General features: G+C 35.4%; 2 protein-coding genes across 2 annotated transcripts in view; one reads left to right on the forward strand and one right to left on the reverse strand.

Annotated features, from left to right (window-relative positions):
* LOC113493111 (protein spire) overlaps positions 1-10,631 on the forward strand; it is a 51,989-nt gene extending 41,358 nt beyond the window's left edge. Inside the window, exons 6-13 of the mRNA XM_026870932.1 lie at positions 4,173-4,290; positions 6,003-6,114; positions 7,032-7,179; positions 7,959-8,105; positions 8,418-8,519; positions 8,796-8,933; positions 9,827-10,089; positions 10,206-10,631. Coding sequence (XP_026726733.1) covers positions 4,173-4,290; positions 6,003-6,114; positions 7,032-7,179; positions 7,959-8,105; positions 8,418-8,519; positions 8,796-8,933; positions 9,827-10,089; positions 10,206-10,404 — 1,227 coding nt within the window. The 3' untranslated portion in view covers positions 10,405-10,631. The remainder of the gene's footprint in view (positions 1-4,172; positions 4,291-6,002; positions 6,115-7,031; positions 7,180-7,958; positions 8,106-8,417; positions 8,520-8,795; positions 8,934-9,826; positions 10,090-10,205) is intronic.
* Positions 10,632-13,668: 3,037 nt separating this feature from the next.
* LOC113493136 (cytochrome b-c1 complex subunit Rieske, mitochondrial) lies at positions 13,669-17,930 on the reverse strand. The gene is made up of 4 exons (XM_026870958.1): positions 17,640-17,930; positions 17,402-17,545; positions 15,640-15,817; positions 13,669-14,053 (listed from the first exon to the last, which is right to left on the reverse strand). The coding sequence occupies exons 1-4, from the start codon at positions 17,842-17,844 to the stop codon at positions 13,765-13,767; spliced, it is 816 nt and encodes a 271-aa protein (XP_026726759.1). The 5' UTR covers positions 17,845-17,930; the 3' UTR covers positions 13,669-13,764.
* Between the last annotated feature and the right edge of the window lie 7,702 nt (positions 17,931-25,632).

A 25,632-nucleotide genomic window follows, 5' to 3' on the forward strand; every position in this document is an offset into this window, starting at 1 on the left:
AATACTATGGGTACATAATGTGTGTTTTGAAAGAAACGAAATGAGTGTCATTATTTTTTATGACTCAATATGTGCTGTTTTTAACTGTTTTATTGTTGGTAATTTTTGTTTTTGTTGACATTTGAAAATGCCATTTAAAGTACAATTTAACTTTTTCTGAAGAAAACATATTTGCGTACTATCTATTGACAGCTTTAAATAAAGTAGTACAGGTAAGTAGATACCTATTTGGCTACGCAAACGTCGACAATGCTTTTACCAAATATTTACTTTTTCCATTTCGCTAATTAACTATCGCATCTCAAACACAATACAGTCTTATATTCGTATCTCTAAGAACACGAAGACAAATTAATGAAGTGTACACAAACCGCGCGAACAAGCAATAAACGTTTGTGAACGTGTAATTACCGGCGCCTCACACTTCGCTTTGTAATTACTTTTGTGCACGATTGTACTCGCAGTAGATTAAACTATGTATGTCATAGATATATTGACAGTGAATGTACCTATTCTGCTTCTAACGACCTTTTTCAAGCAATGATGATGCAGACTCAAGTTTCACCCTATTTAAACTTAATTTCATAGGTGTTTAAAACCATGTTAAATAAAACTAGCTGACTGCCAATCTGACCTCCACAAGCAAGAAACTCAGCAAAAGTGTTATAATTCCTTAGGCTTTCTTTGTATCACAATTATTTATGTCATATCCCATGAATAAAAAACATTCAGAATTCGTATAAATATCTCTTTTGCATTATAGGACCACACATATGTATTTCTTTTTGTTGTAACGTTGTATTTGTGTTCTATTTAAACGTACAAACTTTTTACGGAGAACCATATTTCAACTGACGTTTCTTTAAACACCTAATTTTAGTGTTCACGCTAATTACCACGTAACTGTACAAGAAATTGTATCCTTAAAACATGTACACTTGTGCAAACTTGTCTCACAAGGCTCCATGCCCTAGTTTCTTTTACAACGGGATTTTAAACTATAAACTCTGAGACATTAGATTGCTTTTTCATTGGAACGGAACTGTTTTCAATAGTTTTAAAACGGGATTTGAATATTAGATAAGTTAATCATAAGTTTCGAATGTCATTTTACGTTCATAACGTCTACCTACGCGCTTGCCAACCTGTTGTAATGTTCTCAGAAAATACAACTTGAAAAACATTAGAAATAATGACGATGATGGGTGGATCATTAAATTCTGTTCTCGACAAGCAACACACTCACGTTTCAACAATGCTCCAGATATAAAAGCCCGTTGCTTTTATAGCATTAAAACAAAACAACAGAATATTCTAAAAAGAGAAGCGCTTCATTCACAAATTTAAATTTAGAAGGACGATTTTCTTTTTAAATTTCTACAGTTTTTGCACATTCTTCAGTGACCTTTGAATGTTATTTAACTACTTTTGGTCTCGACCTCGAGTCTTTTATAGAACAAAACAGGTTGATACATTAAGGGATGAATAAAGCCTCCTTGAGTGACATACCTTTGTCGAGCTCACCTTGTGACGTCTGTCCTGTACCCAATTTGCTGACTGGACATTTTCGCATAGACACGACTACACGAGTAATTTTCTGTAACGATTTTGTAAATGTTTAAAAGTAAATAGTGAAACGCGAAAATCGAAAAAAAAGTTTTTTTCCATCAATATTCAAATTGGTCCTTCATACGTGATCCTTAGTCGTACCAGAGGACCAAGTAAGATTTTCGTTTATGTTGTCGATTTAACGACTCTACATATACCTATCCTTAGTTAGATAAGAAGTAATGTTTCTCCCTACTATTCGAGAATTCTGCACGCTGCATCCAAATAGACTGGAAGCCGACCTCAACATTATTGAAAATAGGCTAGGCTGATGCCTACTCAAGAAACCCAATAAATCGTACCTAAAATAGGGAAGTCCGAACCAGACTTCATTTTAGAAGCAGCAAAAACGCCAATCCTAATCAAATCAGCTCATGATAGTGGCGCACAATTTTGGCACCATTCCAATTCATTAGGTTTTCATACAAATTGGATTTATGCTTATACGCGAGGCCTTTATGGTAGTGTGTACCTACCCAGTGTTAAAACGAGACTGTTGGTAATGCGGAAGAGAGAGAGCGCATTACACTGCATGTAGCGGCGTCTCGTTTTTATAACAGAATCGGTCCTGTTTTGAGGTTAAGCTCTGTACATTGTAATTTGCGTAATGAACGATGTCATTCATTAGTCTGTTTGAATGTCAGAGGTGAGTCCGGATAATCCTGTTGTAGTTGACATTATGTTTTCCACATACGCTCTTTGAAGGCTGTTTTACTGCGGTTAATGGGACATGAGAGCTCTTTTTGTAACAACTGGAGTAGCTTATATCAATTCATATTTATCCATTTTTTTTACCTTTATACATTTTAGAGTAATATTACAGTTTTGAGTGTAAGTAGTGAAAAAAATTCGCTGATCGAACAGTCTAGCCGTAATTATCTGACCTGATTTAAGTATGTGGCCAAATTTAATGCACATTTCAATAGATATCAAAGTCAATATTAACTTTATTATTATTTTCATAAAACAATGAACCAGCACAACAGCTTCTATTGTTGGAAGCTATCATTACGATACTTGTTGCCTGTTAGAAGTGCTTTTGTAAGTTAAAGGACTACTTACAGTATAATGCACAACTGATGGTAGTTCTGAGAGTTCCGACATACCAAGTACGAGCCCATAACTTTCCCTTCGTGTAATATTTCATTGGAAATACCTGTTCGCAAGGCTTGAAGCAAACTTGAAGGTTTTGCGTTATGTAATGCGAGTGCATCGCTGCACGCTGCACACTACACGCTACACGCTCTCTGACATCAAGTTAATGCTTTCTCGATGAAAGGCTTTGCTAATGTGTTGTTTATGTACTTCCGAATGTGAATGTATTTCTCAGGAATATGTGGGCAGAAAAAAGGATTGAATCAAGAAAGGTTGTATAATTGGTTTTGATATTCAGGACTGTACATTTGAGAATTGGTTTCAAGTGACTTGTTACAACAAAAAATTAATAGTAAATTTCAAAGTTAGTATAAAAGAAGAAAACAGACAAGAGTAAAAGACGTTAGGCAACAATCTGATTCACAAGTCTACAGAATGAATAATGTAACAAACAAATTTATTACAGAAGCTTTAGCATATAAATATTCACCGCGTTGCAAGGTCAAAGGAGGGTTAATTTTATTCATAGGTATCCTACAATATTCTCAGCTGTGGATACTAAGTATTCAGTATAAATAGACTTCTTGAAGTGTATATCATTACGATGGCAATTTATCTTCTAGAAAAAGAGTGCTTGTACATTTAGTTTAGGTATCTTTCAGGGATAATTAATTTTCTCTAAGCGATATCTTAAAGAATACAGGACGAATAAAAAGTGTAAGTTGAGAAAGCTTGTTAAGGATCCATGTACAGCATTCGATTTTTAATTGTTACAACTAGCTTCGGGCCGCAACTTAACTTAAGGATTTCAGTTGACTCTACAAAAGTAGCCTATCTTTAAATTCAAAGTGTGACCCAACTACAAGCTAAAATTTATCAGAATTGTTCAGGAAACCAAGGAGAAGACGAATAGAAGTACCTGATTTTAAAATGTCACTTAATTTATATGACATACCCATTTTAAGAACCAAAAAGGTATTATCTTCGAAGCAAGTTTTCTTGGTAATCGATAATGGAGTAAGTTGTATTTTATGGTGTAATAACTTATTTGAGACAAGTAGTTGTGGTATCTATGACGTAAACCGTAACAACTGTTATTGCACCGGCTCTAGAGATAAATTATTATATAATACTGTGACGAGCTTATGTAACGCGTGGCTTAATTGAAGTAAACTAAACGTGATTATTGATAAGTTAAATGTATAATGATAGGTTTTTAACTTAACATACACAGTTAAAATTATAAGAAGCGAACGTTATTTGAGACCCCCGGTCAATTAATCCGATACTTCTTCCCCAATTCCAATTTCAAAATACTAACCAGACCAGTACTATTTTTTCTTTTTAAAAAGAATCGAAATCGATCTTTCAGGCTAGGGTCATTTGACATAAGCATCACTGTTTTTCCCAATTTAAAAATATTAAATATTTATTGTTCATTCTTTAACGAACCTTTTGTCTTTTCCCAGGATGATGAAGACGAAGATGACACAGAAACGTGTACGAGTCCTGAAGTGTGCGCGCCCCAGCCGTTCCCGAGGCACACGGCACCACAGCAACAAACTCCCAAGCCTTGGAAAAGGACCGGTAAGGCACACTACTACTTTATCTACAACTATATGATATACTATCTATTCCTAAAAGTGTTTTACGCCAAGTTTTAAACTTCCAAGCCAAAATTAATATTATAAACTTTAATTAAATATCTGTCTTATCACAAAAAAAAAACTATTAAAAAGTGACTCTTTCTGTCAAATAAATTTAACCTAAGTTCTTTATTGAAGTGGTAAAATGGACCACACATCTTTGTGATAAGACAGGATATCGCAAAAAATACTGATGATATGCACTGTCCTCCCAACGCACGCCTTGGCATTGATCTGATTGGTTGGTGACGTCACACAGAGGAGACGCCGCCGCGAGCGCCGCCGCGCACGCGCATATCCCACGACGAGTACCACCAGTTCTGCGACGAAACCCTCGAATGTATGACAGCATGCATTAATCAGCATGTTACTGTTACCACGCTTTTTATAGGGATCATGACTTTTTGTTTCTGTCACTTAGTTATACCACCGGTTTCTGAAAGGCTGATTAACGTTTCGTCTCTCAATCCTGAAATGTTGTGGCCAACGAATAACTAATGTACTACAAGTTGAGTTGATGAGGCTTGCAGAAACCAGGAGTAATCCTTGGGACTCCATCGAACCGACTGACAATAATTAAATTACGTTCACTGATCAGTGTTAATGTCAAATATTGAGTGCGTAGAAACTAAACATACGTGTCTAATATTTTTCGTTACCAAATGGCAGAATATTTTTTTCTCTTTTCACCTTGTCGTAATCCCTATCTGCATTCCGTTCGCTTTGCAATCACCTGTTATTTTTTCAGTTCAATGGTTTTACGGACGATAACGAAACGAATACAGACGATTATCGATGCCTTCTCTAAACTTTAAGTGTCTTTTATTTATCAGATTATTTATTAGTTCATTAATCATCTATCAATCTGTTTCATTATCTTCTGACCGCCATAGTTGAGTGTATACGATATTACACATGTAGTGTCCAGCCCCTTCAGCCAAATGATATTTCTGCAATCTTTAGCGCTGTAATAACGTTAAAATGTATCGAGATGACATTTCGTGTCGATAAGTCCTATGACCTGTCATCTCCATAAATTCAAGCGTTTTCATTGACGTTAACGACATTTATATGTCACTTAGCTAGAGCGGCAGGGTCTACCTCTGCAGCTGAAATCAAGACATGACAGAAGCCATAGTGGAAAAGAGACGGAACTCTACCCTTTTAGCACGTCATCTTGCTTGATGTTCACATTCTTAATTTAAAAGTTACGAAACGCTGTGGCGATCAAAAGATTACTCGCATCGTATTCAGTGTTAATTATTGTTTTTCATTAGATGTTTAATGATTGTATCGAATTTAGTGCCATTTAGGTTCTAGGTTAGAATAAATCACTTGGATGTAAGTCAACTAAAGTTCACTGTTTTCTGTTTAAAGATATGACACTATTTATACTAATTTTGTAACCACGTTACATGGTGTTTAGTTTTTCTGAATGTATCTTAGTTCACTATGTTTTAATTGATTTTGAAAACTTAAGAAACCTTCATTTACTATTAAATATTTATGGACAATACAACAATAGTTTTTCTTTTTCTTCTTAGTCTGATCAATTCTTCTTTTAAACAATTAAAAAAAAACCATCATCCAAAAATATCATAAAATCCACATGAAGATCTCGGCAATTGTTTGAAATGATCCTTCTGTCCGCAGCATACGACTTGGCAACGCAGTGTCCGTCGCGGCGAGCCTCCATGAGACGGCACACAGTCACGCATGCCGTCTGTCCACCTACCGATGGAGCACACTCATTACCGCATTCAAGGTAAGAGAGGACGAAATTCTGAACTATAACATCCAGTCTACTGTTTTATATTTAATTTGACGGTAAAATAGTCCAATACTGAAGACATTTGCACAGTTGGATACGAAAAGTGTAAAAGAATGGTGACTAGAAACTAGACAGGCTAATAGCCTTGAAAATTACAATTCACGAAGAATGCTGATAATAATTAATTTAAACAGTTGTTTCTTCATGACCTTAATAACGTCAGAATATCCTGTAATTGGAAAACAATGTTCTTGTCTACTTAATTATCTTCACTTTTCCTGTTAGCATCATTTTATGTGATTTCATGCAATTCTATACTTTGTATTCTGTGCAAATGCAAAGCAATAAAGATAGACATTCATGTTGCTTAAAAATTTTGTACACGAATCCAATGAAAGATGAACGATAAAGATTACGGTAATGTTACAAGCACCAAAGATAAAAAGCCGCCTAATATAAATTGCAAGCACGACGAAACCAACAAACAAAACAAATGCAATGACAAATAAAACTTCTGTTTTGCATACTTATTAAATGCAATAGTACCGTTTAGTTAGAAAGCCTGCACTGGTCTAATGTCAGGGGGTCAAGATCTGTCATTTATAAATTGCGACCGAATATCCATTGCAGTATTTTAGATGTTTTTTGGCTCAACAATCATTACAGTGCATTAGGTACAATACAATTATTGTAAACATCGACTTCATGCTGAGTATTTCTACATCTGCATCTGCATCTTGTTTTTCAAATGGTAGGTATATGCACAGTGTAGAAGGATTTAGGAAAAATGATAATCTAAAATCTTCTCATCCTCTTAGTCCGATCATATTATCCTAATACCTAGTAAATTAGATCTGCATCCATCTTCATATAACCAACATTCAACTAATCAACAACATTTTCTCCAATAGGCCAGGATCCCGAGCGTCATGCGCTGGAGCCGCCTCGCTCGCGAGTAGCGACGCTGACGCGCAACTGGGAGAGCTCTCCTGGTCCCGGTCGAGTCTACAGGACGAACTCATCAAGTCGGTTAGTGGCAGCCCCAACCATGGCTCGCATGTGAGTAGACGTAGAATAGAAGGTGGCGGAAACGAATTGGGACTTATGTATATCTGTGTGACGTCGGTGAGATAGTAGCTAATATAAGACTGTAATGATATATAAACCCTCAGAGGAATTACCTACCTTACTAAAGCAACACGCGAAATTCAAGCGAAACTTCTTCCAAAATACATTTTGTCGTTACACAAATGGCTTTTTGACAAATTTAGCATAATTCTCCCATTCTAAGGATACTTGCTAATGGTCAGACTTTAATTCTCCTGGCATCACCAGATCCAAGGGTAAAGCTGTTACAGTCTTATAATAACTTAGATATTAAAAAAGGTTTTCGCAGTTATGAAACCTCTTTAGTTGATTCTGATTCTTAGAATTTACAAGCGTTAGATAGCTTAATATAACAATAGATGATGTTTAGCTAACAGCAATACCATGCAGAAGTACTGGTGTGTCCGTAGAAAATCACAAAATGTAGATTTAGCAAATACGCTAGTTATTGCACATCATGCATGTTGAATACTGTGACTAAGTTGTAACGGTTTTCTTAACAGCACAAAAAACGTAGTCGTAATACTAAGCATGGATTTTTGTAGTGTGTAGATAGGTACTTTAAAACAATGTTTTTTCAATTTTCCTTTCAGTATTTAAAGGAAATAAAACGAGCTGATAAGAAAATTATTTCCTGATAAAAAATTAGACTTACATTCCAAATAAGCCGTTATATACTGAAACCTTAAGGTCCAATTTTGATTGTGATTAACGAAAAGTGTGCTTTTCAGAAACAGTGGCAGGATGCCATCATGTCCGACGACAGGTTGTCTCTGACCCTGGAGGAGATAGTGCACATCAGGTCTGTGCTGACCAAAGCTGAGTTGGAAGTACTGCCAGTTGAAGGCAGGGTCAAAGAGGACGTTGAAAAGAGAAGAGTGAGTATCAAGCTATCCAAATTGAAAATCTTACAACAAAATGACGCATTAAATCGAAAAACGAAGTGACTAAAATTAGACAATGTGGTTAAATAGTGCAAGATGTTGAAATGAAACTACTTTTACGGATTTTATCGCAGTTTAATTTTGGATTTTAGTTCCCGACGTTTCGAAACCTAAAATAAAAATAAATAAAACCCGATAAAATCCGTAAAAGTAGTTTCATTTCAATGTCTAAAATTCGCGTAAACCTAAGAAACCACTAGTGCAAGATGACTAAAATAATTAAAATGTTTGTTTTTTTGTTTCCAGGTATGCTTCTTATGTTTGAAAACAAGGTTCGGCATTTTCGGTCCTTGGGGCCAGAAATGCAAATTGTGTAAAAAGACTGTCTGTCAAAAATGTTGTTCAAAGGTAAGAATTCACTTTAGTAGTTTTATTTATCTACTCAATAAATCTTACAATGCCTCACAAACAAAACGAAAATATTTCATTATTGATTTCACACCAGTCCCATCCATAATTTTCAGCCATGATTTTTTCCAATTCAATTATTAAACTACCTAACTCAGCTTTCCAAAAAACATGCCAAAAAATATGCTGCTACGTACAGCTATATTATATTTATAAATCCACTTAAAATTATTATGTTCTTGTTGCTATAGTTAGTTCTCTATTACCTCTATGCAGATGCGTATCCCTACGGAGCACTTCGCACACGTGCCGGTGGTGCTGCTGTCGCCGTCGCTGCTGCCGTCCCCCGAGGACGAGGCGCACTCCTCCTTCCCCAGGAGTCTCATGTCCAGGCTCGTGTCGCCAGAGTACACGGTAAGATAGTCATGAAACAAAACTTCTGCACATGAGCTTCATATATGAGAAAGTTTGATAGACCTTACCAAGCAAATGCGAAAATGGTCGTAGTTCGACCGTCTTAGTTGGATTATGGTCCTATTGACTTGAAGCATCCTCTTTTCAAATCAAAAAGGTTCATAAAACATAATCCAAAAGAGGAAGTCAGACACACAACAGCGGATTCATTTAAAACATTGGAAAAATCGTTCACATTGCATGTTCTCATGAATGACATCAATTCTTACCTAGTTTACTATAAAAATCATATTCTCAAGACCTACTGATTTCAAAGCTAAGTGCAATATAATAACAACGTGTGATAAAAACATCAGGTCTCATTATAAACGAGATATGTGTGAGAATAACGTTTCCTATAATGATCGTCGACGGTAACGCGTGAGTGGTGCACCGCAAATTGCGTGAACATGCTCGTGAATGGGTCTCGATCAGCTTTATTACATCACTCAATGATCGTCTTCCGTTATACTACCACTAATGTCTTCGATCAGTTACTCATGATGGCAATGACTTGGGATTGTGTTGCTTAGTACTACTTTGTGCCTATCATATTTTCTCACAGGTCTTTTTTTGTTACTGTGACAAGATTTCTGGTCCTTACGTCTTCCTGACTAAACCTGAACGAAGGTGCCGCGTCTCCCGCGTTTAGTTAGTGGGCGCGGCAAAGCATAGCAATTCATAACACTCTTCCCACGATGCCGAATAGCTTACGGATTGTCAAATTACAATCAACTAACAAGTGTTTCTTTGCCTTTCCATCTTTTAATTTATCGATCTCTACGTACATCTGTTATTAGTTTCGTAGAAGAAAAGATTTGTATCACAAATTGGAACTTATAATTATTTCGCAGAGCATGGTAGAGAACAGCGTGGGCAGTGCGCCGAGCAGCCCGGCGCTGGCGCGGCGCGCGAGCGGAGCGGGTGCGGGGGCGGGGGCGGGGGCGGGGGGCGCGGCGGGCTCGGCGGCCGCGCGCTCGGCGCCGGGCTCGCGCGGCGGCTCCGCGCTCGGCTTCTCCGACCAGCTGTCCGTGCCGCCGCACGCCATGTCGCGCAGCGTGGACGGCCCGCAGGCCATGTCGCTCGTCAACACGCCGCCTTCCACGCTCGACCGCAGGTTTGTCACTCATCAAGTTTTTATGACTCTTTAAAAAGTTCGAGCTTCTTTCAGCTCCTGTCTTTTAGCTTCAGCATTCACAAGTAAACTTTATTTTTATTTTTCCTTATATCTAGGGCTCGGTACGGGCGCGGCGCAGCAGCGTCGACAGCTGCGGAGCGGCTGCGCGGCGTGCAGATGGCGGTGTGCCACGACTGCAAGGCGATGGTGCTGCAGATCATCAAGTCGTCGCGCGCGTCCCGCTCCGCCTCCCGCGACCGCGCGCTGCGACACCTCACGCTCGACCTCGCGCCCGTCTACACCGCCAACTGTTAGTGCGCGCGACATACGATCACCAGGTAGTGCAACAGGCCTCTACAAAGGTTACAAACTATCAGTGCCAGCATCGAATCCCATAGCCAATAGTGAGTGTTTTCTTCATGTGTCGAGTTATTTACCACGATTTGACCGCCAAAAAGTACACTAACCACAGAAGTGACTTATCCAATAGTGTCTAAAGCATCGGACTATACCAATTAGTGCGTCAAACAACAATGTAAAAAGAACAATGAAATATCGACACATTTAATACCCCGTGCATTCACCAATTCGGTTCCTGGCCCTGCACTGCTGGCTGGCTGTTAGCGCGCTCACCACACAGTGAGGCCCGCCCCGCGGCCCAGTGGAGATACTTAAGTTGAGCTGTTTGTATTTCTACTGCGACGCAACATAGAACAAGCATTGGAACGATCATCACACCATCGCCTTATGAAGCTCACACCTAACACTAAGCATGTTACTTTCCTGTTACTCCTATCTTATTTGTTTTTCATTACCTCACTAACATTTAAATAAATAAATAAGGTACATTAGAATTTTAATAGACGTATTATAACGAATCTTTTGATCAACTTAATTATCAATTTTGTTTACCCTAGCCATACTAACTCAATAATCTCTACTATTTATTTATTTAATTAGATATCAATATCTACAGTTGTTTCCCAGTTCACGGTACTGATTATATTTATAGAAAAATTCATACTAAAATAGTTATTTAATTTGTAGCTCCTATTATATCACTAGTTTCAACTTGTAAATACTCAATGACATTAAATAAATATACATTTAATATATTATAATACTTACAATGTATTACGAAATCGTCTTATTTGACATTCTAAATAAATTTATTGAAGTCGACACTCGATTTAAAATTTAGTCGTCACTCAACGTTCAAAAATCGAGCTTCCAAGGTTGTTGTAGATTCTATGTTGTGTTTCGTATGTGGACCATACATTTTGTTTAGACAAAATGAACTTTGACAATACTTTATGACCTTTGACAGACATTACTACCACAATTTTCATTTATCGCACAAAATCATAATTAAAAGTCATTAAATTATTAAAAATATTTATCCTACATTATCAGAGATACTCATAGTACCTATATTGAATAAATATTAATTAATATTATATTCCAGAAATTTTATAAATAATATTTTGTCACTATTAATAATAGATATATATTTTTCTCCGAATAATAGAATGTTTTAAATATGTCTACACTATCGATGTGAAATAAAATTAAATATTGTGTGTTCAAAATATTTTAATGTACTATGAATGTTGTTGTATCAAACATATTTATATTGTATAAATGTTGTGAAAATCTCTTAGAATCTGATGTGAATCAAACATTTTGAAGCATGAAATCTGTTATTGTAGTCAAATTGTAGAAAGTGTTATGGAAATTATGAATAGCGTAATAAAGTTAAATGTTCAATTTGTTTTTTACAATTAATATTTCTACAATTTGACATCCAGAATAATTAATTCTCTTTATATGACTCCTGACATTATATTTTCAAGACTAAAGTCGAGATCACGAGATTGATTTGTAAGTTTTTGACATTTATGTCCGCAACTCGTTTATAGTGTATTTTTGTAAAACTAAATAATGATTTCTTATGCTGATCCGACATGAAGATATTACTTTTAAATAATTATGTGTGACATTCAGTGCAGTTGTGTTTTCAATAATATAAGTATCTTGTGCCATACCATTCGAGATGTATTTAATCAGTGGCTAATGATTGCATGTGCGTCAAACTCGTCACGACATTGAGTGAAATCCTACGTGCCTACCCTAAGAGTACAGATCAAACGTTATTTTGTTATAAATTTAGTTACTTTTCTTTATTTACATTTTGGTTCATTAAACAAAAAAAAACACAAAAAAAAACTGATTTACCCATGTAATTTTCCTTTTAATGGTTGCGTGCTTTTGATAAAACTGTTCTTTTTTTTAAAGATTTTGTCAATGAAGATTTTATTTTTCTTTTTCTTCTAAAGTCCGTTAGAACTAAACGTTGTGTTTGACAGTTCAGTCGACAGTATGCAACCAGCTTAATAAGTCTGATTGTTTGTGTGAAATGTATGTATGAATGAACGTTTGTTACTTCATCATATTCATTCCAGCAGAGAACTCTGACGCGGCAATAGTAACGCAAATGTTTAAGACCAGCCAGTTACAATAATGTATCTTGCTAATAGCGCCTTTCAGAATTACATGCTCAAAATGGCCTGCACCTACTATTGCCGCAGTTACAGACTCTGCTTTAAAAATTATTTAGAATTAACTAAATTATTTCGCGAAATATACCCACTATCTAGTACTCCAATGTAAATATAGATGTCTAGAGTAAAGTAGCGGTTCAAAATAAAACGGTAGTACTATTTTCAATGTAATTAATCATCGTTAATGATTAAAACTGGGTTTTCCCTCAACTCTTACATTCCCTCCGTTAATTTAGTTATTTTTAAGTTATTAAAGTAAACAAACTATTAAATATTTTAATAATTGTATAACTAAACAAAATGGCCTAATATTATTGTTTGACATTTTTGGCATTATAATGATTTCCTGTTTCGTCAATGTTTTTTTTATTATGATTTTCAAAATTGATTTATACCTTGTATATTAAAAGCCCAGTTATTATAACTTGTAAATGTGTAATTTAGTAGTCTATTAGATGTTACTTAGATTAACTGTTTAAAGAACTTAAGTACTTATGTAAGTGGAAATAATCGATGATGAAAATAAACAAATACCTACAAAACGTTTATCAGATTTTATTTTTTGAATTCCAAGTATTCCTTTACAATTTTTATCGAATAATTTTGTCACATGTGTAACTGAATATCTTAATTTGATAATTTAGGTATCTACCTTTTAATTAATATTCAGAGCAAAGATAACCTGCTAATAGATTCCACATGAAAGCACTTATTTAATTCGGCACCTAGATGGAGCGGTATACCGACATACGACATTAACGTGACCTTGAAGCAACGAACAACCTCGTTCTACTTGTCGCTCTCCACGTTACCCGTTCTTTCATCAAACCTGGTGAACTCGATCACGAAAAAAATGTTAAAATGTTAGTCATGCGGTGTCTATTAGAGGCTATCCATGACTCAGATTCAGCCGATTCAGGTAACGTAAGAATAAATAATAAAAGAAAATATACTGGTATGTAGAAATTAGAATGTTGTGCCAATACAGTTAAATTGAGGTAAAAACAAACAAAAAAAATACACAATCACATTTTATTGATTGTTAAGTTGACGCCTATTGATTTACAATGAAACTGTATCTTATATAAATAAATTGTCTAATAAATAACAACGTTCAGCCTACTACTAGGATTCCCTGGTCGACGAAGTTGTGTGGGGGCACTTCCAGGTTGAGGGGGGCGGGGCCCTTGCGGATGCGGCCTGACGCGTCGTAGTGGGAGCCGTGGCAGGGACAGTAGTAGCCGCCGAAGTCGCCGGCGTTGGCGACGGGGACACAGCCCAAGTGGGTGCACACGCCGATGACGACCAGCCACTTGGGGTTCTGCGTGCGCTGGTTGTCGTGCTGGGGGTCGCGCAGAGAGTCCACGGGGACCGCCTGCTCGGTTGAAATCTCGTTATCGGTTCTGGAATACAAATTATGGTTTTATAAGTGTTGTGTAATCAGACCAAGGGTAGTAGGACGCAGTTTTTACTATTTAGTATGCAATTAAGCCTGTATGAGGGAATACTCATCATAGGACTCTTTACCTAACAAGTAAATTATTATTGAACAAACAAACAAACCCCTCTGCGAAATAGGGAAACTTTGCCATTTGGTAAACATAATTTTTCAAGAATGGGTCCATATTTAAATTTTGAGCCCATATCTTAATCGTTTGGGCGTGCCGAAGAAATAGATTCATATATACTACCAGTACATTAACACTGAAATCTTAACCTTTTCGTAGTCAGGTAAATAAGTTTTAGCAAAACTGCACAATCTATCATCGCAAATCAGCGCAAATAACGCATACACTGTACAATGAAACATGATAGCTAATGACAGCTAGGTAGGTATAACTCATGTCATGGCATTTGTTTTAAATGTGTCACTAAAATGACGTGCGGTTCTCACGAGAGCTAAATGCGCAGTATGGAAAGAAACCAACTGCGTCGAGAAACTAACATGCAGGTACTTTCAGTTTATTATTAGTAACATGCTGTGAGTACTTTTACTTGTATAGAAAGTGGGCATTGATTGTATCATGCAGATGATTATTATTATCTACATTGGTTATTGATTTATGACATTTTTAAACCACTTTAGATTTACAAAAGCATATCTAAGTCATTAAAATATAAGGTGAGTTGAGTAAATGGACCCCTAAGTTAATAGATATTGAAATATACTATCCCACCAAAAACATTAAATGTAAAAAAATGCCAAGTCTCTCGATGCAGTCTTTCCATCGTAAAAAGTTTTGAGATCTCATAGAAGCCAAGTCCTATTCAAAATATTTTGTAGTTATAAATCAACATTTAGTAATTGTATCAATAGTTTTCTTTATATTATAATTATAGTGACTTGGCAATGAGCACAAGAAGAAACAAATAAAACGGCATATTTGTAGAAGTTGAAAGTTACACACACCGCATGCGTAAACATTAATATCACAAAATTAATTTTCTTTTGGTTTATCCGTGTCGTCCCAACCGAATTTCGGCAACGGCAGTCAGTCTTAGTGTACTCTCGATTCATTTACTTTCATAAAGCGATGGCCCGTAAGGTATTCTTAATTATTGTATTGGAGCATGTAGTCGGTAGTGACCATCATGATTCACACATAACAAATAATCTGATCACTGGTCTCGTCAGTAACATTTGCACATAATTCCAGGCATCAAGCAGCTTTTAATTTGTGCTTCTCAGATATTAGTTTGGAACATTTTGGCTTTAAACTTTATCGATTTAATAAATCAAAGTAAATTTCATCATTATGACATTAATAATAAAAAATACTTGTACATATACATATATGTACAAGCATTCTTTATTTCATATTTATTTTCTTTCTTTCTTTTCATATTTATTATAATTCATTCATTCTTAGTATAAAACTAAGAAACTGTGTTAAGTGATTACCTTAACTTAATTATATTTTGCTAAACTGGTACAACTCTTCTAGCCGGGGGAGTTATTCTTATAAAAAATTAAAAAAGTCCAACTAACCTGTGCCTGATGAACAGTGGCTTACCACGCCACTTGAAGGTAACGGACTTGCCCTCGGGGATGTCTGACAGCTTGATCTCGATCTTGGCCAAGGCTAAGACGTCAGCGGCGGCCGCCATGGACGACACGAAGTGCGTCACCAAGGACTTGGCAGCGTAAGCGCCGGCGACACCTCCAGCTGAAACAGTCAAATTATCAATTAATGATGAGCATTAATTAACTTTAAAAGGAGTACTGGAGCAGTGAACATTATAGGTACTAGACAACTGATAAACACATATATGTACATAATCCACGCTTTTAGATATATTCAAATTATAATACAAAGTTGTTATAAAACAAATCCATGACTATTACATCAGGCAGGGCCACTAATCACTAGACTAACAGGCCTACTCAGGCAGGCTGAAGATATCTCATTTACAGCCACCCTGAGTGGTAAGATTAGAATGGTGAAAGAAGGGCCACTTACTTTATTAGATACTATACACATATAGGGTTACAATTAAGCCTGATAAAGATTGACTTAATTACAAGATAAATTGACTTGCTAACGTTAAGAATCGCAACAATTCTATTGATCTGTAAAATCCATTATCAACGATATTTTCTGTTTCCAATAAAAAATAGGCTTAAATAAAAATTAGCATAACTGTACAGAACCTTGTTAAACAGAGTCCAATAATGAAGACAATGTCCTATTTCTTTAAATCAACAAATGTTCATTACACTTACTACACATATTAAACTACTTGGCACTTAGTAGGTTAGGCAATTCATTTCAGTGTTAGCCTGGTGGCTTTACAATTCAATAACATAATATTTTGAAGTCAGTTTGAATTATGATGTACATGCAAAATGCCCGGCCTCGGTAACAGAAGGCAGAGTATGTGCCAAAAGATTGACAAAACAGAATTGAAAAATTTAATCCTATTTTAAGGCTGACTCAAAGCAAACTAAGAAAAGCTCTATAACCTCTTTTGAATAGTCTCTCTTTAAGTTATATGTTGTGGAATTAAGTAGACTTGGTCATATAAACACAAGATAATATAGCTAATATGAAGTATCATGCCAATGCTTTTATTTCAAAAACACATTAATTATTGGTGGTTTACTCACTCAAACAGAAATGTTGCCAAAAATACAAGGGCCACGCTTGTAACTGTTAATTTTATATTATTTTTTTATTTTTATACTAAAAATTTAATTTAGCTACTAATTAACAATAATTAATAATAGAAACATATTTCTTTAAAACAAATAAGTATTAAATAAAGTTTCTTTCACTAATTGGCAGGAAGCAGATTAGCCATTGTATGTGAGTGAGTATGCATGTAAATATATTCATATCAAAAGTATTCTTCTCCTAATTTTTTTGACTAAAAAGTATCAAAATCATATCTCGCAAACCCTTTTTAGATGGAAAATTATAAACTTGCAATGTTTACATGAAATTTCAAGGTTAATGCCAAGAACTATAAATATCATGTAATACCTATACAATATACATGCATATTGCAACATGAATTATGTTTTGTAAAGTTATTATCTATATCTATCTTTGTCTTATATGAAAACATTTCTATAATATGCAAGACTACATGTTTTAAAATCAATTTTGTTTACATAAGAGACATTATAATGTTTTATAAATCAATATTTAAGCATTAACTTGCGAATATGGACAAGTATACAAGATAATCATAGATTTGACAGCTACACTAGATAGTACAATCATAACCAATGTTTGTCAAGGACTAACCTCCAGCAATCAGGTAGGTGAAGGACTGGCGAGCATCGACGCTCTCACTGTTCTTGGCGGTGGGGTCTAGGGTCTCCTTGCGACGGTACGCGGTGAAGTCCGGGTACGAGATGTCAGTATGCGCAAAACGTACATGACTTGGACCTAGAATTGACAAGTGTTATGTAATACGAATTTTCCTCATATCTCGTAATAAAAAAATCTTCAATTTGACAGTATCATAACAAAGACAACTCACCACGACCACCCGCAACTGCCTTCAAGCCCTGGATAGGCAAGGCTCCGTGTAAGGATTGCACAGTCGAAGTTTTTGGCAAGGGGTGAACCAAAACTTTTTCGGGCGCTGTGTACGCCACTACAGTAGGTTTCAGCCCATTGGAGACAACGGAAGTGCTTGCCTTAAAATAAGGAGCCAAGTGCCCAGCCCTTGCCACCGAAGTCATTTTGTTTCACTGCAGGAATACGCAACAAAATTGCTTCGATATTTTCGGTGAGCGCACTGCTCGATTCAAGAAACGTCAAAATTGATGTAAGTGTTACCTGTTAAAAAAATTATCGATGATGTCACAACTTATTCAGCTGCATTAAATTAGATCTTTAGCATAAACTATTTTTATTTTAGGTATCTTTGGACTCTTTAAAATTAACTGATTATATTCGCTAGTTTTGAATTTGAGCTCCTTGAATAAAAATATAAAAAGCAAATTCCACCAGTTTAAAAACAGAGTCATGAATTGAAGTGTATTTTTTTATTTTCATAATGGACATTATAAAGTACGCTTTTTTCCAAACCCTGGAGAACAAAGTTGAACTTGTTCCTAGGTGTTGTATGTTGTAAATTTATTGTATGTAATTATGTTTTAAAGTATGAGCTTTGTTTAGTTTGAAACTAAAATTTAATAACATTACGTGAAAGTAGTGGAAAATTGGATTACCTATTCTATTAATTTATGTTTAAAATACCATGTACTCATATTCGAAACTCACCTCTTACGTATTGATCTTCAATTTACAATGACAGTGACAATATTTTTATAATGGTAACATTTATGGTATAGCCGCGTTCACGCGTTCAACTTAAAAATCAAAACACAGAGCACAGATCTTGGGACGATTAGTGAAGACCTTTCTAGTACTGTTCGAAATAAGGATTTAGCCTTGTGAGTTGTATCAATCAAATATTACAATATATATTGGTAGATTTGGAACGGTGCCTATAGTAGTGCATAGATTTCGGTAATATATAGGCATAGGTCATGTTTAGGTTATGATAGCGTTCATTTAAATTGATAATTTGTTATGATTGATTAATCTTTACAATTATTACTTACTCACTTTTATTTTATCTAGCCCACTGTGTCCCGCTGCTGGTCAAAAGCCTCCCCCGAAGCTTTCCACGACACACATTTAGTTAACTTTAATTGTATCAATTGTATTGGCAACTTTTAAATATCGCGTTTTACTCACTTATTGTAAAATATCTTTGTGTCTATGAACCCACATCATCATCCTACTCTCGTCCTAGCCTTTTCCCAACTATGTTGGAGTCGGTTGCCAGTTCAACCAGGTGCAGCTGAGTACCAGTGACTAGTGACTATCTGACCTCCTTAACTCAACTGCAGTACCTTAGTTATACGAGCTCCTCTATGACCCCACCTGCAGATAACTAAACGAACATAATAAGACACTGCCCCTCATATCTACATTATTTTACTCAGCCACAGAAATATATGTTATTGTTTTGGGATATACTCGAAGTAGCCTGTGTATATTTATATCTGATAGCTACCTCAAATGAGGCTTCGGCAAGGAAAAAAGTTTCCTCAAACAAGGAACACCAAGAAAGTGTCAGTCCACTATTAAAAAAAAATCAGTTGTTTAAGCTTGAAAAAGAAATCAGAATGAAGGCGTCAAAATGGAAACGTAAGGAATTTAAAAAAAAATAATGAATACTTCCATATTTGAATTAGCTAATCCGTTACTTGCTACCATTGCTTTTCGTGAAAGTTGCCGATGATTTCAATTGATTTGGACCGCAAATAAATATTCATTGATGGCCGAATTTCGCATTAACATTGGCATTCATTTCGGGCTCGCAACCAGTATAACTTGAATAATATTTTAATAGGAACATTATCACATATAAACCGTTTAGGTTTAATTTATTAAAACTACCTGTTACAATAGTCAAGTTTAGATACCTAACGAAAGCCACGCCTTCCGTTTATTGACGAAGAGTCAATCATGCCTCATCATCTTTAGTTTATGTGCCTACGTAGGTATTTCAGTGCACCAGCTTACCTCTATAATTATCTATCTTTCTGAAGTTTTCCAAAAGATATCGATATTAACGATAAGCCCTCCATTGTACCTTTACACTGAGTGTACTCAGCATCATTGCTGTAATTCTATAATGTTGTACACTAAAATAATATTCTATATTATTGATATATGTTTTGATTGTTGTCTTATTACATCTCGTTTCTTTAGCTAGCCTGATTGTAAAATCACTATACATAATTTAAGACCAATTTGCTCAGCTAAGTTTTATTTAGCTATTTTTTAAATCTTGCTTGACGAAACTGATAGGAAATCATCAAAGCGAACTCGAACTCACATTTAACACTCTGTTTTTTTTTATTAAATTTATCAGAATGTTTTGCAGTTTCCGCCTGATGATAATTTCATAGCACCTAGACAACGTAAAGCGAGCGATGAGTGATGCATGCATGCATGTGGGTTCTTCGTGAGAACACAGTGCTTTAAAACTGAGATGAGAAATTATGATATTGTTAACATGGATACAGTTGCAACAAAATTGAAAACGGGCATACAATTATGTTGAACATAATAAACAGAAGCAAGAAATTAATCAATTTGTATGTTAAGTGCATTAGACATTAATTTTGGAAAAAGAAATGAACGAATGAGAAAGAAAAAATAGTCTAGCATGAACTGGACACACTTTCCTCGTATATCATTAGGACTATATACGTAGGTACTACGCACCTAGTATGGGTGAATGTTTGCCTTTACTTTCAATAATGAAAAGCTAGATAGTTCCTTATAAGTTTCCTCTAGCATCCCTTAAAGAATCAAAGCTCCGGAACGCGACACACAGCCCGGATGCGTTCGTACGTGATCGTATCGGCCCGCCTCATTTGATACGATTTCTATTCAGTCAGCGATCGCCGCGTGATTTGTTATCTGCACTAATACAGTGTTTATTATTTCCTTCTCGGTGCGAGCGGCGCCATTGCCGAATACCGCGTAGGGTAAATGTTAGATTGTTGCCGTACCGCTATTCTAGGCCAGTCGTATCGATCGTTGAAGTCCGCACTTGAACGTATTTTTTGTAGACTATGCAAATATCAAAGAATTTGGAGCGTTGATTATCCGAAAGTCAGTAATTAAACATTTAACAATTCACTGCAATTTCCGTATTTTCTGTTTAAGTTAATAATCTTAGAAAGGTTAAAAATAAAAACTGTTCATAGTTTCATAGTATTCCATAATTTGACCCTTTATCTTACCTACGAAATTGCATACAAATTACAATAAACTGAGTCCAAAACTCAAAGTACCAAAATTTTTAATTAAACCACTTACGTCACAGCATAAATTTATTTTTAAATTGCCATATTCTGTTCGCGACCTCCAAGACAGCGCGTTAGGTTTAGGTTTGCAGGAGGGCTGTCACACTCTCAGTTGCCAGTATCGTAGGACAAGGCGTTGTTTGTACGGCTAAGAGTGTTGGGGCAGCCCTAGGCTCGGTACAAACATTTTCATGGCCAACGCTGCGCTTTGTTTGGTTGTCCGTGAGCTACGCAGCTATGCACACACGCATGAAATCCGAGCCTGTGTGTTTATCTTTGGTACTGTAGGGCTGATCCCTGATAAGAACTTGTAATAAAGAAAGAAGTGTGCCTTGATGAATATTTTTCTATATTTTCTACACTACCAACTCAGTAAATGTAAAAAATGTGAATGAGAAACAGGTAGTAGATTTAGGTTTTTTTTTTATTTTCTTAATATTTAGCTCCGTACAATAATTAATAGAATAGGTACAGTACTCAAAGTGTAGTGTGATAATAATATGCTAATTATAACAAAGCAGTTCAATAAAAGCGCTCTAATGAAACATTATAAAGTGCTATATGATACCATTTCTCTGAAACGTGACACATTTCGCTGAAATGTGCAGTAAAACACTTATAATGAGCCATTAAACCGCAGGTGGCAAGTGGCAACCCCGACGCACACATGCACATGGCAATCTTTATCGACAGCACACATGTACACACTAACGCAGCGAAGTTGCGTGAGCCACGTAGATTGTTCTACGTCCGATGGCTTTGCATACAATTATATAGCCCTGTAACCTCTTTTCAGTAGAAAGGACTTTGGCAGAATGAGAATTCCCTTGCCTTTATGACAAAAATCAATAACACACGTCAGGTCATAAGATCATAGACAAAGAATTCCAATAAAAATGATTTAAATTCTATTAACACGTGTTCCATGTTTCTGCATAAAATTCATTTATTTAACACGTTTAAAAAACAAGAAACCGCTAACAAATATTTCCTTTAATATTACCGTTGACTATTAAAAGATAAAACCTGTGCGTACGAATAAAAAATACTACTACGAATGTAATTAACAATTGGGCATGCTTTTAAATTTTACGATAGTGCCTAGTTTGCTTTTTTACTATATAGAAAAAGGCCTACGGTACTAGGTAGGCAATAACATCATTTGTTTTTAACATTTTAGGTTGTGAACGTAGAACTGTTGTAGAAAATGATCATTTCGAAGATAAAACGCACGATTTGCATACATTATAAGAAGTTTATAAATAAGTAGTCACATAATTAGTCGACCTCATCGAAATTTACGATTATTGTTCAAGAATAATAAAAAGTATAATTTTTATGGCTATGATGACCTTCCATGCATTTGAGCGTTTCCGGAATACCGACATACCTTTGTCACGCACATTTTTAACGCGCACATTCAAATTATTCTGCGGCAACAAGAATGTTAGTTCGAGGTATAAAACAGAGATGGCGCTGTATGTTTTGTGGTGTTCTAGTCGGGTGGAAAGATGCGTTTCAGAAGTGAATAGTGTAGTGTAGTTGTATCTACGACAGATAAACGGCGACGATGCGCGGGGCACGCTTGGGAGGGACGGCCCAATTCGATGCGAGCTCAGCCCATTACACAATGAATTTATTGCCGCATACGGCTGACACATATTGCGTGCATGTCATGTGCGCTGGAATATTTGAGCAATTAGCGATCACAATCGTATAACAGACGCGTTATGAAGTTATTCTATTATTTTAATAGTTCAGAAATGAAAAAAAAAAACTGTGAATTTAAACTAACTATTTGATACATTCTATTACTGCATAGCGCCGTAAATTTTATTTTTGGTCCTTGTGTACGAAAGGATGTGCCGTTCGTATTGTAACACCTATTCTTCATTTCTCACGTTATTCCAATCAGCTGAATGTTAAACAAAAAGAAAATGCTTACCTTTATCGCCTTCAAGCAATAAAACTCTTCAAAATCATAATAAAATTCGTTCTGATTGAGTAAATTTATAATTGAGACGCTGTTAAATGTTTGACGAGGTCGTTTATGTTAAAAGCCGTGGATAACTATTAATATTGTACGCATTTATTCACACCTTAAATGCATTGATTTTCTCTGAGTTTAGATCTAAAATTTCTTGTTGCCATGTATCGAAAGAAATTGTTTTAAAGAACAAAGTCCGTAAAGTTAGGTGTGATATTGTAATGGTCCTTTGAGACATTAGTAAAACTTATAAGAAAGTTCGTATATTGACTTTCCAAAAGTTAAAAGTTTTGACTTTTCAATTTCGTTGATCTTTTTCCTATTCGCTAAAAGCCTAAGAGTGTTCAAGGGAAGGTACTTAAGTTGACCAATGTGTTAGGAATAAAGGTTCAGAGAAACCTCTTTATGAAATTTAAGGTGTATTGAAGCGGTCCTTAAAGGATAACATTAAACAGATAAAACCAGAAACTAAAGATCAGAACTTTTTGCGAACTAAACGAAAGAACAAACTCTATCAAACAGAAATAGCCGCGCCTAATGGTAGGGCGACCTGAATATAAAATTTATGATATCAAAGCATCTTCTGTATCTAAATACATTTAATGTCAAACTGCAGAACCCTTGGAGCCGCCGCGTCAGTTGCTCTTCACTTGGCACAGCTCCAAATTGACCGGTCATTTTGTGTAATTTGGCAAGTTTTCTTTTAACGTGACACCTGTCGTCATGAGTTTTGTCTGCGAAGTTCAGACCTTTGGTACGGAGTGCTTTTATTCGTGAAATATCCGGATTATTAACCTTGGATAAGTGACGTTCAGATGGCTTATATAAATTGGTAGAACTTTGTGTTGATCAACAGTTTAGGGTGTTGTAAGTCCATGAAGCCCTTTAGGCTGCGGATATTACATAAGCAGTCATTGCATGTAAAATATGGTAGGTATTCGGTTTACTCTGGTAAAACAAGAAGTCCGAAAAGCAGAAAAAGAAGATCCTCATCACACATGAAAAAAGAACTAAACTGGTTTTTAATTTCGCGTAACATACAAACACAATGAAATTTGTCGAGGAATGCACAACCTCTTTTTATGTAAATAGCTTAAACAATAACAAATGCCTGACATTTACTGTGGAAGGCAAACAAGTAAATAAACCGATAGAAGTTAATATTAATTTAGATTTATTGTGTTAAGTTTATTGCATTTTGATTTTCTAACAATAATATCACGATTGACGTTTGCAAAGAACTGTAGAGGGATAATGCAAACCTGTTTATGAATACTGCAAAACTGCAAATGAAATATGTCCACGCAACAGACGAGATCCTTTTAGATTAGCACAGAGTGATCTACCAAGACTGACCAAATATAATAAAAATTGTCTTGCAACATGTGTGCGGATATATAACAAGATGCCAAGTAAATTCAAAGTATTAAATATAAGATTATTAAAGATTGCATTATATAAATGGTTAAGTGATTGTAATTTTTATAGTTTAAAAGAATTTATGGATTACAAATGTTAATGTATAAATAGTTTAGTTTCCTAAAAATTTGCGTGCTATGTTCATCTTAGCTAAACATGCTTGTACCTACTATATACCTATTTAACACCTTTGTATACCATGTTTAATGCAAATAAACGATTTATTATTATTATTATTATTATTATAAATTTAAATGCGGACAACAGTTTGTAATCATTCATTCATCAAAACTATTGTCCGTGATTTTTTGCACATTTCAATCAAAAATTGGAATAGATTCAGTAGATATATCAGAAAAAAAAAAATTGAAGTTTCGCGTTTATAACGTTTTTGGTTCCACCCGCCCTGTAAATTGTTTCAGTAAGTTTTTAATAAGCTCGAAACCTTTCTTAAAATAAGGAGAGGGTTTCAGTACCTTAGCTTTTTAATCATTTCTTTTGATATTAGTACAGGACCATACATAGTAGAAAAGAAAAGAGGGTCTTTTATAGTTGATGGAGTAAGATATAGGTGTAAAAAGCACGTGGCGGGAGCGCGTGACCGTAGGAAGCGACCACGCATTCATTGTTGACACACAAACAAATACATTTTGAAGATCATACTCTATTTTATAAAAATGTATGTAGTCACAGCTTTAAAAATGTATTAATTATGATTAGGTGTATAGTTGACTGGAAAAGACTTGTAGGAACCTTAAGACGACGAAAAATCATGACATAGTTTATACAGTTATTTCTTCTAATTTTAAAATACACATTCCTTTTTTTATCAACGCCTACTACGAATGGAATACACAATTTTGTTGTAAAATCAAAAACAAATGCCAAAACACAAAATCTACGATCGAACAAAAATGGCGTTGATATTTTCGAACGTGAACCATTCAAATTGTTGCAAACAGGTTTTGAAGATTCCCCATACTGTAACGTGATGGTATATATCTGAATATCATTAAAGACAAGTGTGATACATAGGTACTCGGTCAGTGATTACCAATTCACGCTGGGGCCAAGGGCGTGTTCAATGCTGTTTCAATTCAATGCTACTGTTATATAACATCACATTTCCGTGTGTATATTTGTTTTAATGTAAATATATCAATGTGTATTATGTATTGGTAGTTGTAGTTATTACGAAGTTACAGTAAAAGGTAACGGGACTCTTCATC

The sequence above is a fragment of the Trichoplusia ni genome, chromosome 4 (assembly GCF_003590095.1).
Source record: "Trichoplusia ni isolate ovarian cell line Hi5 chromosome 4, tn1, whole genome shotgun sequence".
NCBI classification, from domain to species: domain Eukaryota; kingdom Metazoa; phylum Arthropoda; class Insecta; order Lepidoptera; family Noctuidae; genus Trichoplusia; species Trichoplusia ni.

Excerpts from the sequence above, each read along its gene's own strand:
- LOC113493136 (XM_026870958.1), bottom strand. The coding sequence starts at position 17,844 with ATGACTTCGGTGGCAAGGGCTGGGCACTTGGCTCCTTATTTTAAGGCA. Across the intron at positions 17,546-17,639 it reads GGCAGTTGCGGGTGGTCGTG|GTCCAAGTCATGTACGTTTT; the intron begins GTGAGTTGTCTT and ends TGTCAATTCTAG. Across the intron at positions 15,818-17,401 it reads CACCTACCTGATTGCTGGAG|CTGGAGGTGTCGCCGGCGCT; the intron begins GTTAGTCCTTGA and ends TGACTGTTTCAG.